The 13,926-nt window shown below is 27.6% G+C and overlaps 2 protein-coding genes across 11 annotated transcripts in view; one reads left to right on the plus strand and one right to left on the minus strand.

The window, feature by feature from the left end:
• Nucleotides 1–13,926, plus strand: part of LOC129980494 (natural resistance-associated macrophage protein 2-like) — a 96,234-nt gene that overhangs the window by 79,161 nt on the left and 3,147 nt on the right. For 3 of the 9 annotated variants that reach the window (XM_056090822.1, XM_056090821.1, XM_056090820.1), the window contains exons 12-14: nucleotides 733–892; nucleotides 3,768–3,818; nucleotides 3,940–4,441. In XM_056090822.1, coding sequence (XP_055946797.1) covers nucleotides 733–892; nucleotides 3,768–3,818; nucleotides 3,940–4,080 — 352 coding nt within the window. In that variant the 3' untranslated portion in view covers nucleotides 4,081–4,441. Of the gene's footprint in view, nucleotides 1–732; nucleotides 893–3,767; nucleotides 3,819–3,939; nucleotides 4,445–13,926 lie in introns of those variants that run through there. The other 6 variants (XM_056090824.1, XM_056090823.1, XM_056090825.1 and 3 more) reach the window with 3 other exon arrangements.
• The window catches only part of LOC129980496 (natural resistance-associated macrophage protein 2-like), a 60,866-nt gene continuing 53,295 nt past the window's right edge, over nucleotides 6,356–13,926 (minus strand). For both annotated transcript variants that reach the window (XM_056090826.1, XM_056090828.1), the window contains exons 13-14: nucleotides 12,280–12,330; nucleotides 6,356–7,434 (exon numbers count right to left, since the gene is read on the minus strand). In XM_056090826.1, coding sequence (XP_055946801.1) covers nucleotides 7,333–7,434; nucleotides 12,280–12,330 — 153 coding nt within the window. In that variant the 3' untranslated portion in view covers nucleotides 6,356–7,332. The remainder of the gene's footprint in view (nucleotides 7,435–12,279; nucleotides 12,331–13,926) is intronic.

Consider the following 13,926-nt stretch of genomic DNA (forward strand, 5'->3'; position numbering starts at 1 on the left):
TTTATTTATTGAAATGAAATAATTGGCTGTTGGGATTTCTTTATTATAATTAATCTTTATGTAATGGGCTAAAGTGAAATTCAAATATTTTTTGTGAACTGGTATTTTGATAAAGAAACAAAATGGTGCTTTCTCCCTTCTTCAAATTATTTCATGATGTCATGATGGTTCTTTTAATTTTTAGGGATTTCTGAATCTTAAGTGAGCACTATTTCCCTTTTGGCATTTGCTTTTTGTCTTCCTTTGTGAACTGTGTACATTTAATCATCTTTGCAATGATATGATTAAAGACGGAAGTAAAACTACTTACTGTATAATATTGTGTCCTTAAAAAAAAAAAAAAAAAGTAGCTTTGTGGGATAATTTAATTATTCATTCTACTTAGCTTAGTTCTCAGTTATTTAAATAAAATGAGATAATTTTGCTTTTTTTTATTGCTGAGTATGAAAATTGATTATTCAAATCCTAAATATTTTTTTTAGTCTTTTTAAGAATTTTCTTTTATACAAACATATTTATTTCAAATATGTATGTTGATGAATTGGTATATCTTTTTTTTTTTTTTAGAAATAACATCAGATACAAATCTGTAAATGGACTTTTTTAATGCTTTTAATTTCTTGTTGAAATCCTTTTTAAAAACTATAAAATATTTTTGCATCTACTCTTTCATTGTGTGGTTAATTGACTTGTGTATGTTTAAATGATTGAAATTGTCTTTTTTTTCTGTAGCACCAATAAGATTATCATCACATTATTGGGCATAGCTGTCTTTGGGATCAATATCTACTTTGTGGGGCAGACTGCTAAGGAGAATCTCCCAGATCATTGGGCTGTATATCTTGCAGTAGCATTATACATATTATTTTATGTTTCTTTTATTTTATATTTGGTAGGTGTATTTTTTACTTATGCTTTATTTTTCATTAGTAGTTGGTGTTTTTTACTGTAAATTGCCGATGGTATTTAATTCATTCAATGAAATAATATTAAATTGGAGGCATATTTATAAGCTTTTTTTTAAAAAAAATCTATCTATAGTTATATAAAGCTCAATGTGTGTGTGTGTTGGCGCTCTACAGATCAGATCGTTCGACCTACAGCTATCAAATTTGCCACATGCATACATCGGAGGTCGGAAATTTTCACCTGGGGTCCCTTTTTTTAAAATTTTTAATTATTGATTAAAAACTAACTTTCCCGCCAAAATTCTTTTCATTTCTCCACCGCCAAATGAGTAAGGCTTCAGTTTTTTCCCCCACGCTAACATGGATAGAGATAACATATTTTCGGCCGATTATTTCAAACGATTCTGTTTATTTTTTTAGTGTTTGATGCATTTAAAATTAAACAATGTTAATGAATCGATCATTCAGATTCATTCTGAAGTACTTTTGAATTAAAATAAAACAGAATAAAGGAAATTAAAATTTTCTAACTTGTATAGCGTTACCTCAACTGGCGTAGAAAATTCACGCATGCGCATTGTGTTCTGATTGTTGACAACTATTTTCAACGGATTCGGACTTGATTTAGATTATTTTTAGGTTAGTTGTATGCTTTTGTAATTGCATTTATGTTAGTTATATATTTTTTGCATATGCTTATAATTTTTTAATTATATCGTTTTTTTAAGCAGTTTTTTTAACCTATTTTCGCCCGATTATTTTAAACGATTCTTTTTATTTTCTTAGTGTTGGATGCATTTAAAATTAAACATTGGTAATTAATCGATCTGCTCATGATGAATCTGAGAAAATTTTGTTGAAAAATTCTTGAGATATTACATAAATTAAAATATTCGTTAGTACCCATAAAGTTTAAATGCTCAGTGACTCTGTTTTCAGTAATCATATTATACAAAAAATGCTTTGTTTCAGTAAAAAATTTTCTTATATTAATTTCAATTTAACCATTTCCTCTTTAATTTAAATCATAAATTCTATGGGAGCCAACAGAAAATTAAAGAGATACATATTATGTTATGGCTGAAGGATTTTATATTATTATGTGAATTATCTAACTATCAAAATTTGGAGCTTTCAAATATTTTGATGAAGAATTACATAAAATGTTTAATTATTAAAATTTTAACGAGCATTAAGATTGACAAACCGGCTGGTCGCCAAAAGCGGCTAATATATAATATAGAAACAGCAAGTATCCCCCTTAGTTCTGATGATGCTAAACACTTGGTTAAATTTCCCTCATGTGAATTCAGATGTTTCTAGATATTCTAATTCTTTTTCTCTTCTTTTATAGAATATTCTAATCTATGATGTTTTAACTATGAACATTGAAATTCATTTCATCAGTTTAATATTAAAATCTAGAAATACTTTACCTTAAGATTAACATGTTTAAAAATGCTTTTAAAACATTTTGATATATGATCTTAGAAGAGTATAGTATATCATTTGAAAGTATTTTAATGCATTACATAATGTTTCACTTTATAAAAACCAAGGGACATGGGAATTTAAAAAAAGGGATAGAATATCATCATTTTTTTAAAAAAAAAACAGTAAAACTCATTTGTCAGGATTTTCATTGAAATGTATAGACAGATATAGTTCAATATATTGATGAAACAAATTGCCGATTTGAAATAAATAGCATTTTTATTAGGTTTATAAAATGAAAATAGGCTGTTATAAATTTTTGTAATCATTTATTAGTTTTAATATACAAGTTGAAGATATTGCAATTTTTAAATTTTTTTATATATAGTAATCTTGTTGGTTGAAATATGTGCTCTGCTTGTTCTCAAAACAATATTATCAGAATTTATCTTTAATTTCATTCAAATGTTTGTGTGCAATCTAGGTGGTTATTCATTTATCCTTGAAATAATCCATTACAACAATTTTTTTTATAACTGTGTTTGACTTGGTTGGGGGTTATCAATTATATTTACACCTTTATGGAAGGGAACAGGGAGAATCGTTTCATCATCTAAAACCAATACTAGATGACATACATTCACTTCTATGTATTTAATGTTTTGAGCTGTAAATATCATTGAAAAAGATCAGTATATAAGCATCTTCCCCTTTCAAAACTAGATAATTTTTCAATCTCTGTCTAGGGGAATCAATTCCTTGCTTTGTTATTTCTGTTTCACTTAGCGATATGAATCTGCTAGCTTATGTCAGATTTTCAAAATTCTACCATGAAGAATGACACCAATGTTAGAATCATAGTCCCATTGTTTGTATGTTATATTTATAAAATTGATAATTTATGTAAGATAAATCTTATTGACAGCTTTTTGATCTGATGATTGACAGCTTTTACAATGTAGTGTGAATAGTGTCAGCTGTGGAATTAGAAATATATATAATATAATATTTTTTTCCAAAATATTTAGATTTTTAATATTTTTGGAAAATTTACAATAGCTTTAACTATCAGATTATCGTGATGTGACAAGTTGTTTTAAATTGCAGATTAAAAGCTACACATTTTTTAATTGCCCTAATAAGTGAGAAAAACCTATATTATATTTTGGGTTCAGTTTGTTGTCAAACAGGTTACCAGTTTTATTTGATTTTTTATGCATTTCTTATTTTTTTCTTGTATTTTTTGTGAAAACATTTCAACAGACAGTGATTATATTAATTTAAAATGAATATAGTTATTTCATTTTTAATGGCAGCATAATTATTTGAAACTAATTATTACTATACTAGGGCTATTTACTATGATTTCTAAAACTTGTTACCGACTTATTACTTTATTTATTCATTTTTTTTTTTCATATTTAGGTTTTCTGTTTTCTGTATGTCCTAGGATTCCAAAGAGTTGCTGGTATACCTGTAAGTATAAAGAACTGTAACTGATAGCATAATCATTGCTCCGTTGTATTATCTATGTTGTTATTCTGCATTTAATTATGTATCAAAATTCTCAAATTGGAATAAATATTTTCTTTTGCAGTTTATTGGATCCTACGTTGTGGAACCATATGATTTAAACCAAGGATTGACTGAATCAAGGACTGAAATGTACAAATCAACAGAATTTATTGATTCTCCTTCAAATCCTGTAGAATATAAGAACTTAGATTTCGTTGACTGAAAAATGACATTTTAGTATTGCATGACCCTGCATGTTTTTCAGTGTGTAAATTATCACAGCACTGTGTAAATAACCACTCCAATCAGCTTTGTGTTATTATTAAGCCTGTGCAATTTTTTGTAAAAATGCTTTTGTGTTACATTTCATTTTTTTTCTTTTTCCTTTGCAGTTTTTTTTTTTTTGTTCAAAGCTTTATATGTGCTCTGTCCATTGCTTTTTAAATTGTTTAATTAACTAAAAAGAAGTATTTTGACAGTAAGTAATTCTTACTAATGATTAAGCAGTTTTCATCCGTCCAATGCAATTGTACAATTTATCAATCTCTTTCCTATTAATTAATTTTTCATATTTCCTGAAATTCATTCCTTAACTAGTTTTTAAAAAATGTATTTTTTAGTAAATATTTGGTAAAAACTTTTAAGATTTCAAAATGAAAATGTAAGCAACTATTCAATGGATCGCTTTCATAATAATAATAAAAGTATTTTAATTGGGTTTTTTTATAACCATTCTAAAATTTTAATTATTTTTTACTGTTTGAGGTTTTTTTATGGAAACTAGGCCTTCTTTTACGAATATTTTTTCAATGAATGATTCACTTTTCCAAATATCTCATTTGCCTTAGGAAAGTTTGGTAAAATATTGAGTTTAGATTGTAGACCTTGAAAGTAGTGTTTAAAATGTTTATATTTTTTAATAACATTTATTAATGTGAATTTTATATCAAATTTATTAAAGTGAAGTCGTGAATCAGCCAAACAAGTGAATTGAAGTTTTTTGAATTGGTATAAAAATACTGCATTATTTTCCATGTCCCTGTCTTTTATCCTCTGTCGTAAATTATGGTTTGAACCTTTCCTGAAATATATCAACCTTTTTGAGGAATTTGTGTATTCTAATTTTATGGTGAGGTATTTAAAAATTGTTTGCAATTTAAAAATAATTATATCTTTTATTAACTACTTTAAAAAGTTGTGATGAGATTTTTTGTGATATTTTTTTTATAAAAGATTTTATTTTTATATTGAATCAAATCTAAATGAAATTCTTTTATGTGCCCACAGAAAAACAAACAAACCATGTTTATATATTTCTATTGCCATTTGAAAGTATTTTTGAAAAAGAATATAAATATTTTTTTTTTCTCAAAGAAAAATATTAAGTTTGCATTTTTTCTAATTAGATATTCCGTTTTCTTTTTTACTTTTGTGCACTATACTTTATTAAGTGCATTAGAATGAAGCTTTCTATGAAGCTGGTTAACCTCTTATACCAGCTTATTTGGGGAAGGGAGAAAAAATGTTCGGATATGGGAAATTTTATTATTTGGTGCATAAAGTTGTATACAAGATACATTTATATCTGCGAGAGATAGAATCATTAGGATACCGACAATTAAAATTACAAGCCAAAAGTAACTAAAAGGAATAAAATAATTTTAGAGTATAACAAAAAGCAAATTGTTCACCATTTTGATCATTACAGTATTTTTTATAGCATGTATATATTTAGCTGTACTTGGCATTGTTTTCACTTCTGTCATGTAATCTCATTTTTATGCTTAGAATTCTATTCTTTTACTTTCAAATTAAACATATCAATTTTTGAAAAATATCTACAGATATTATAAATTGATAACTTGCTTGAATAATTCTTGGTAAACAGTGTCATCTAAACAGCTATATCTATTAAAGGAATTTTTTTTCTCCCTTATATCCCCTTACACATTTTTCTTCAACATAATAAACAAGAATTTTACATTCTAAATATTGTCATCATTCAAATAAAGAATATTTAACAAACTTGTTGCATTTAGGTGAAACATGTTTGATAAGTATCAGGTTTGATTTTTCCAAAAGAATTAAACACAATGCTATATACATTTATAATTTCCTAACTAAAAATTTTGTAAATTTATAAATATGTCAAATTAATAATACTTTTTCACTAAGTTCTTTTAGCAGGTTTATTTTTGAAATACAGCAATATTTTGTGTACTTAAATCCATTAGTAACATGATAATCTTTTTAGGATATCAATAATGTTAAACCGCTTTAAATTATTTAGCTTTTTTTCTGAGTTTGACCTTAAATATTATATTAAATTTTATTGGAATTTTGATAATTTATCGTAGTTAAATGCTCTCATATTTAGCCAGTAATGACTGAATTATTTGGCATAACTTTAATCAGCTTATAATTAATTTTTTGGTTAAGTTTTAATGATATGCATAAAAATAATAGGTTTTGTGAAAAAATTGAAGCAGTAAAAGTGCTATATTTTAAAAACTTTTATTTTGTTCTGGCAGTTTACAATATAAAATATAAATAAATTACAAACATTTATACACAGAGTAAAATGGCGCTCGCGCACGACACATATATAGTAGGCTCTTATCAAACCAACCCTTTTAAGAGCATGAAAAATAGAAAATTCATGCTGAAATTATAATGTTTTTTGCCAGTCATATTGTCAGGTATTTATATTGTTACCCAAACCAACACATGAATTATTATGACAAATGCATTCTTTTCTTGCTATGTTGAATATTATCAAATTTTTATTTATTTTGCATTATGCTTCCATATAAGCATTTTTCCCACAACTGGCAGAAACATATGCAAAAATATTTGATCTTCAAATGATCATATGGATGCACATTTTAAAATGCAGATTTCTTGAGATTAATCCAATAATTGAAAAAATTGAAATGCATATTACTAGATTTAAACTTAGTAAAAATATATAATATTTTTTATTGATTTAAAATGTCATTAGAATAGCACTGCTCTTTAAACACATTAGCATTATAATTGCATTTTTAATAAAATTCTTAATTTCAATAATGGCTTCATTTTCTAAAAATAATTTTTTTAGGAATTTAATTTTCGATTTGTTTTGCTTACGCCAATATGTGGTTTTAAAAAAATACTTGCCATATTGCTATTGTTAAAAATATAGAATATTGATAAAGTTTAATGGAATGTTTTGGTTATATTCATAAAAGCTTATTTTGGTCAATTTTATAAAGAAAAATATTTTAGAAAGGCTTGAAAAAACCATCTAATTAATGTTTTTAAATTGGTTTTGGAAAAAAGGCTAGATATTGAAAATGCTTTTGTATAGAAGCATTTACAAAATTAATTTGAATCGTGAATCAGCTTATTTTGCTCTTATAAATCCACTCCATCTTTTATTCATTATAAATCTTCCATCTGCCATGACAAATCTGTAATATTCAGCATTATTCTTTTACTGAGGTACCATTTTTACTTCATTTAGAGTTTCGGTAGATTCTACGAGCTTTGTAAAATCCGTAAATTCGTAGCGTTCTTCTAGGTAAACTCCAACTACCTGTTAAAAAAAAAAAAAGAATTTCAATGAAAAATTTATGATGTGTTAAATATTTTTTTATACATATTTTTTTAGCAGGCATTTAAATATTTTTATATTGAATGTTAATGAAATTTTCCTATTTGGTTACACTTTGAAATACTCATTATAAATTAGATGCAATTATCCATTAATCTGTATAATTTTGTGAATTTCTGGTTCGGTATTGAAAATGCAACTGTCAAAAATCAACTAATAGCAAATTGTTTCACAGCATAATATTTATCGTGCAGTGATTAATTTTGGGGAAATACAGCAATTGTGTTTTTGGTCATAATTATGAAAACATGTATATTTTGTTTGAATATTGGCCCTTAATAACTTAATTGTGCTCAATTCTGAATAGTATAGGCTAGTGGAAGAATCTAACTATTATTTATAATATTATCGTATATATTTAGAATAGAGTAAATAAAATAACCCTCAGAAATTAATGATAAATAAATACATAAAGATATTGAAGTTTTTCATATAGTTCATTTCAGTTACTTTGCATTTAAGTTTCATTTCAAGTTAGAACTAAATTCATAAATTTGAAAAGTGGTCGAAGGACATAATCTCAAAATGGTTATTTCAAATTTTTATAACTTGATAGATAAATTTCATTTATGAATATTTCTTTTAATAATAACTTTGGTTGGAATATGAATCTAATTTAGAATATGGTTGCATGTTATTGTGTATTTGAATCATTTGGCTTGATTGCATCAACCAACTGCATTCCGCGTATAAAAACTTTTAAATTACATAATTTCTTGAAAACATATCAGACTCAAAATATTATCATATTAATAAAAGCAAAAGTAAAAACTGTGTTTTGTTATTAACTAACTAAAGCAAATTTTCAAATTATAAAGGTTATTATAATAAAAATAGATAAAGTGAAAAGTGTCATGAAATAATGATACCAGTTTGAATTTTATTACAACTGTAAGAATCATTGCTACAAATTGTATTTAGTATTCTTTTGGAGAATTTAATACAATTAAAACAAATTTGTATGGGAATAAAAATTGGTCTGAAAAGTGAATGTTTCGAATTTTAAAGTGCAGAGAAAGTGTTTTATGTATTGATATATTCCGACAGTATTGAGGATACATGCTGAAATATGGAGCAATTTTTATTTAATAAAAATTGCAATTAAAATAAAAAAAAAAGTCCTTTCTCAGTGATTAAATTATTACATATCAAATTCGATAATTACAAGTCCAAACATTTCCTCCATAAAACACAGTGCATTATGATTTTTATGTCAGTTATACAGAAAATATGCTGGCTTTAAAATATCATTATACTAAAAATCCTATTTAAAATTTACTTTGTTTTATTTAGCTTGTATCGTCTCGCATGCATTTGCTTAGCACGAGCTTTTGCACTTGAATTGTTAGCTGCCTATATCATTTTATAATAATGTTATTTTTTTTTTTAAAGTTACATTTTTATCCTGCATTTTAAGGTTCTATGCTTTTTCTTTATATTATGCCATGCATTGTCATTTTTTTTTCACTTCCTACTATTAGCTCACTCTCTTTATATATATATCTTGTTCAAATTTTCAATTGTTAACAAAATACTTTTTATTCATCCACTCAAGTTCAAATACATTTTTTAAAACTTGTAGTGGATGACTCTTGATGTTAATACATTTTTTTCAAATATTAATTAATTAAATTTGTCCAGTAATTTCTATTAGGTCGCCAAATCCTTCGCCAAAGTCGCCAAGCTCTATTTTGCCACTTAATATTATTCTGTCATATGTATATACATATTTATATTAAATGTAATTATTTAATAAAAAGTAACTAGACTATTTTTTTTTTTTTTGTTGGCCTAAGTAGGAATTGACTTAATTTTTTAAAAAATATATTTTATTTGCTTTTATGTATTTTTAAAGTATTGAGTTGGCGCAAAAAATATTTGCAATTTTCATAAAAAGATAGTTTGGCTACTTTTTTTTGGTAAGATTTATCAATTTGAAGTTAATAATCTTATTTTTGAATCTTCTTCTTCTTTAATCTTATTCTTGAAGCAAATAGCAAATAATTTTATGTAATGCTGTTTGTATGGTATTGATTTTATGACGGACGAAGAAAAAAAGGATTTCATCATTATATATATATGTGTGTGTGGCGTGCGCGCGCATGTGTGTGGTAAAATTTCATTCCGACTATGTTCGGAAAAATATTTTTTTACCCACTTAAATGCAAACTTAAAAAAAAAAATTTTTTTTTAGTCGCAAGGGATTACCATGCCATTCGGGATGAAAAAATAATAACTTTAAACCTTCTTAAAGTAATACTTTAGTTCGATTCCAGGGCCGTAGTGGTCTAGTGGTAAGGTCTCGGCTTCGGAACCGGAGGATTTAAGTTTCGGAGGGTTTAATTCTACAGAAAAGTCGTGTAAGCGGGCCTGGTGCACGTTAAATTCATCGGGGCTAAACGTCCTCCTGTTGGTGTGGTGTGGAAGTTTGGAAACGGGGATACCACCTCAGTCCTTGTCAATTGACCGCGGTTCAAAATTAAACAAGTAGGGCTAGGGCGAATTGCTGGCAATAACTGCGAAACCGACATAGAAGCTTCTTCTTTAATCTTATAAGTTATGACTTTTTATGTACTATTGCAATTTCTTTCAAAATTCTATAGTAAAAAAAAAAAAAAAACATTTATTCATCATTAGGTATTACTAAGGGAAGGAGGATGTCGACGATCTCTAAAAAACACGTACTGTTTATGGTGCTTATGATTAACAACAACCTTGTCAGAACTCATTTGCCAACTTAATTTCGGTTTTTCTCAATTTACTTGATATTTTTATAAAAGTTTATCCTATCCAAGTTATTGCCATAAACCGTTCAGATCGTTGTATATGAGATAAAAGAAAGCCCCCTAATCATTTTCAACCACCAACAAGCATTGCAGAGTTCGATACTTGAGCTATGTATTGAATTAAAAGAAATTCGATGAACATAGTTTATCAAAAGTTGCCCTCTCAAAGGCATAAGCAAATTATCCATTTTTAGAATGGAAGATAAATAATAATGAAAGAGGGATTATTCGCCATAACATCAATTGCAAATATCCCACTGAAACTGTGATAAACATGCATAATACATATTGAAAAATGAAACTCTTCAAATAGAGGTGATGCCATCAGTTTGCTGGAATTACAAAGTTATTTTGTATTTTCGTTTACTTTTAATATGCGCAGTTAAAAAAAATGAAGTTATATAAAGTAACCATTAAAAAAGGAAAAACGCACCTTAATTTGTAACTCGTTTTAAGAATCAAGCTTCTATGTGAAGAGAATGCAGATGCAGACGTAAAAAATTATTGCAGTTTAATTGAAAATATCCGCTGTATCTGCCCTTCATAAAATCTGAACTTTTCGCTATTAAATTATCATTTATTTATGCTTCCAAAAACGTTTTTGATTGGTGAAAATGACAATGATGATGATACTGTGGGATAATACTAGATTTAGTTTGGTTGATAAGGATAAGAAGTTCTATAAATGTGGGATAGTGAAATAACAAAAAAGAAGATAAAATATTATCGAACGAACTTTAAAGTACATCGTTGATAAAACTCATTATGTGTTTCAGGAAAATGAACTTTAATTTCGAGGCGGAAAAAAAAAAGCGCAATTATTTTTGCACCAACTTAATACTTTTAGTTCGATGAGAATATTTTATAAAATAGATTAGTTGTTTATACGTTCAAATTGGCAACAAATTAGTTGGTAGCTCCTTTTTTTTTTTTATAAAAAAGTAAGACATAATTAGTTCCGAGGGAACAAAACTAGCCGTTTAAGATTTTCATTCGTAGTAATTGTTTATTATTTGAATATTGAACAAATAATTCTATTCCTGTCTTAAATATGAAGTTTGTAAGTTAGAAAGATATTTGTTTTTGTAAGGATTAGATTAAAAAAAAATGCAGCAGTTGAAAATGGCACTCTTGTCTATTATGCACAGTTATAAAAACAACCAAGAATACCTTAATAAGCAGATAAGATTTTAAATTCATTATAAATGTGGTCAATTGAGTACTTATTCTCATGCAACAGTAAGATTGATTGCAAATATTTGATATAAGTAACAAGAATTTCCAAAATTATTGAAATTTTTTGCAGTCGCATTTCTTTGTTACTTTAGGTTCAAAAGAAATTCTTCATCTAATCTAATTTCTTTGACAAAATAGATTGAAATGTCATGTGTTTTTGAAATGTAATGGTGGTATTCCTTTTTTTTTTCTCTTTATTTTATATGTAAAATTAGCATTTAATAATTTTTTTGTATTAGATTATGTATATATTTTAGCAGATGCATGGCCGAAAAGAAAGAAATTTTAATTTTAACTGCTATTTCTTTCACCACGAGAGTCACAATTTGCACAAGAGCGAAATGATGATCAAATTGACCTTTGTTTACATAGTGATATAAGAGCAAAATGGCAGAAAATTTTTCCCTTCAGGGATTTTACTGTAACATTCTGATAGGGATTTTTTTTTTTTTTTCCATGTGTCGATTTAGGCAAGGAAATCTTAGGTATCTTTGAAAAGTATGTGTGATTGTTAGGGATTTTTATTACTTTGTTCCTGGTGTGGGAACTGCGGAATCAGCAGTTATACTACGCGCTTGTTAGAATTAGATCAAGAAATAAGAGAACATTTTAGAATAAAGTTAATTTGGGCTAAATTAAGATAAAATTTATAAAATTAATTAGGATTTAAATTATATATATATGTAATATGCAATTATGATATCGTCCTCCAAAAGGTAATCAATGTCCCAAAACAACTACTTACTGGTAATTTTGTCAGTCTGTTGCAACCCAAGACAACTAATAAGCAGAGGGTCTGCAAAAGAAGAAAACAGAAGTTTAGTGGAACAGTTGTTGCTATAATTTAGAAAATTTTGACTTGATTATTAATAATTTATTTTAACATCAAAAATAATTCAAGAAATTGTTTTTCTGTAAGTGAAACCTTTCTATAAAGCATTTGACAATTCGCATTCTTATGCTGTAGATAGCGGGATTTCTGTATGCTTCTGAGTCGATGAGTTATAATGCTATTATTATGATTTAGTGGTAGATTCTGTAGGTTGACTTCAGGGATAAGAAGACTGAATATTTGAAATCTTATTTTATCGGACACCCGCTTGTATATGGATCTGTCGAACCTTTATTCCACCGGTAGATCTATTATTAGGCTAATATTATTATGTCCGAGTGGTGTGAAAGCTTGAAAAGACAGATGACGTGACTTATGTATCACCATTTTCATTAGCCATGGCTGAAAATGACAAGTGGGTTGCTGCGGCCGTGTATGATAGACTTTCAGCTTCGAGACTAGAAGATGGTAGGTTTGAAACCCATGGAAATATATTGTTTATTTGGACCTTGTAAACATTAAACGCAGCATTGGTGAAACGTCTTTCTTTTGGCACTCTTTTGAGAGAGGACTGCTATTTCAGAAGTCGCCCGTGTTGTCTAACTACAGCCAAGTATGACGAACTTAGTTTATAACTTGTGACTTAGCCAAGAATTAGTTATAATTTAACCAAGTATGACCAAGTTTCTTATCTAGCTCTTAGGGTTATTAAATGCGAAAATGATGAGATTGTTGGCCTGGTAAATGTTAACAGCCAAATGCAATTAATGCTCTCTCAACTGCATGTAACAAAAGTGACCGGCTCGTCTAATTTCGTCTAATCAAATCTTGGAGTTACGCGTTAGGCTGTGGACAGCGTACTAATGCAAATTTATTGCTCTTTTTAATGGTTTTGTATACTGTTTCTGTAACTAAATGTGTGTTTGTCGACCCTCGTTTCTAATCCTCCCATTGCAAAACTGACTCTCTCTCTCTCTGTTAACCCTACAAATAGTACTTGTCATATTTGTGACAAATAATGGTTTGATTTAATTCAATATATTCTTTTCGAAAGTAAAATTTGTTGCATGTCATATTCTTTTACCCTTTCACAACTGTTCCATCCTAACCGGCCGTGCAAATTATATCCTGAAAGGCCAGTTTCTTCTTCAGACCAGGAGTACAGGATGTAAAACGAGTTAACATTAAGGATGTTTTCGCTTTACATCTTGCATCTCTCGTTTGAAACATAAACCGGTCCTCCAGGATAAAATATTCACGGCTTGATGGGTGGAGACAGTAGTGAAAGGGTTAAAGTAATATTATTATTAAGTCTTATTTTAGCACTAAACCTACTGCGAGCGGTCAAATGACCGTTTATCAATGGTAATTCTAATGTATCGGTGAAATGTCTGTAGTTCTAGTGTTAGTTTCACTATTTATCGAAGACCCTATTAGGTACGTAGGATTGATCCAAACTAAATCTGTGAAGTTAAATGCCCTCAGACTATTTTATGTTGATACAAAAGTATTAGTTTTTTTTTCCCCTGATCGAGCTTCAAATTTTAAGATATATTTTAC

Source organism: Argiope bruennichi, chromosome 8, assembly GCF_947563725.1.
Source record: "Argiope bruennichi chromosome 8, qqArgBrue1.1, whole genome shotgun sequence".
Taxonomy (NCBI): Eukaryota; Metazoa; Arthropoda; class Arachnida; order Araneae; family Araneidae; genus Argiope; species Argiope bruennichi.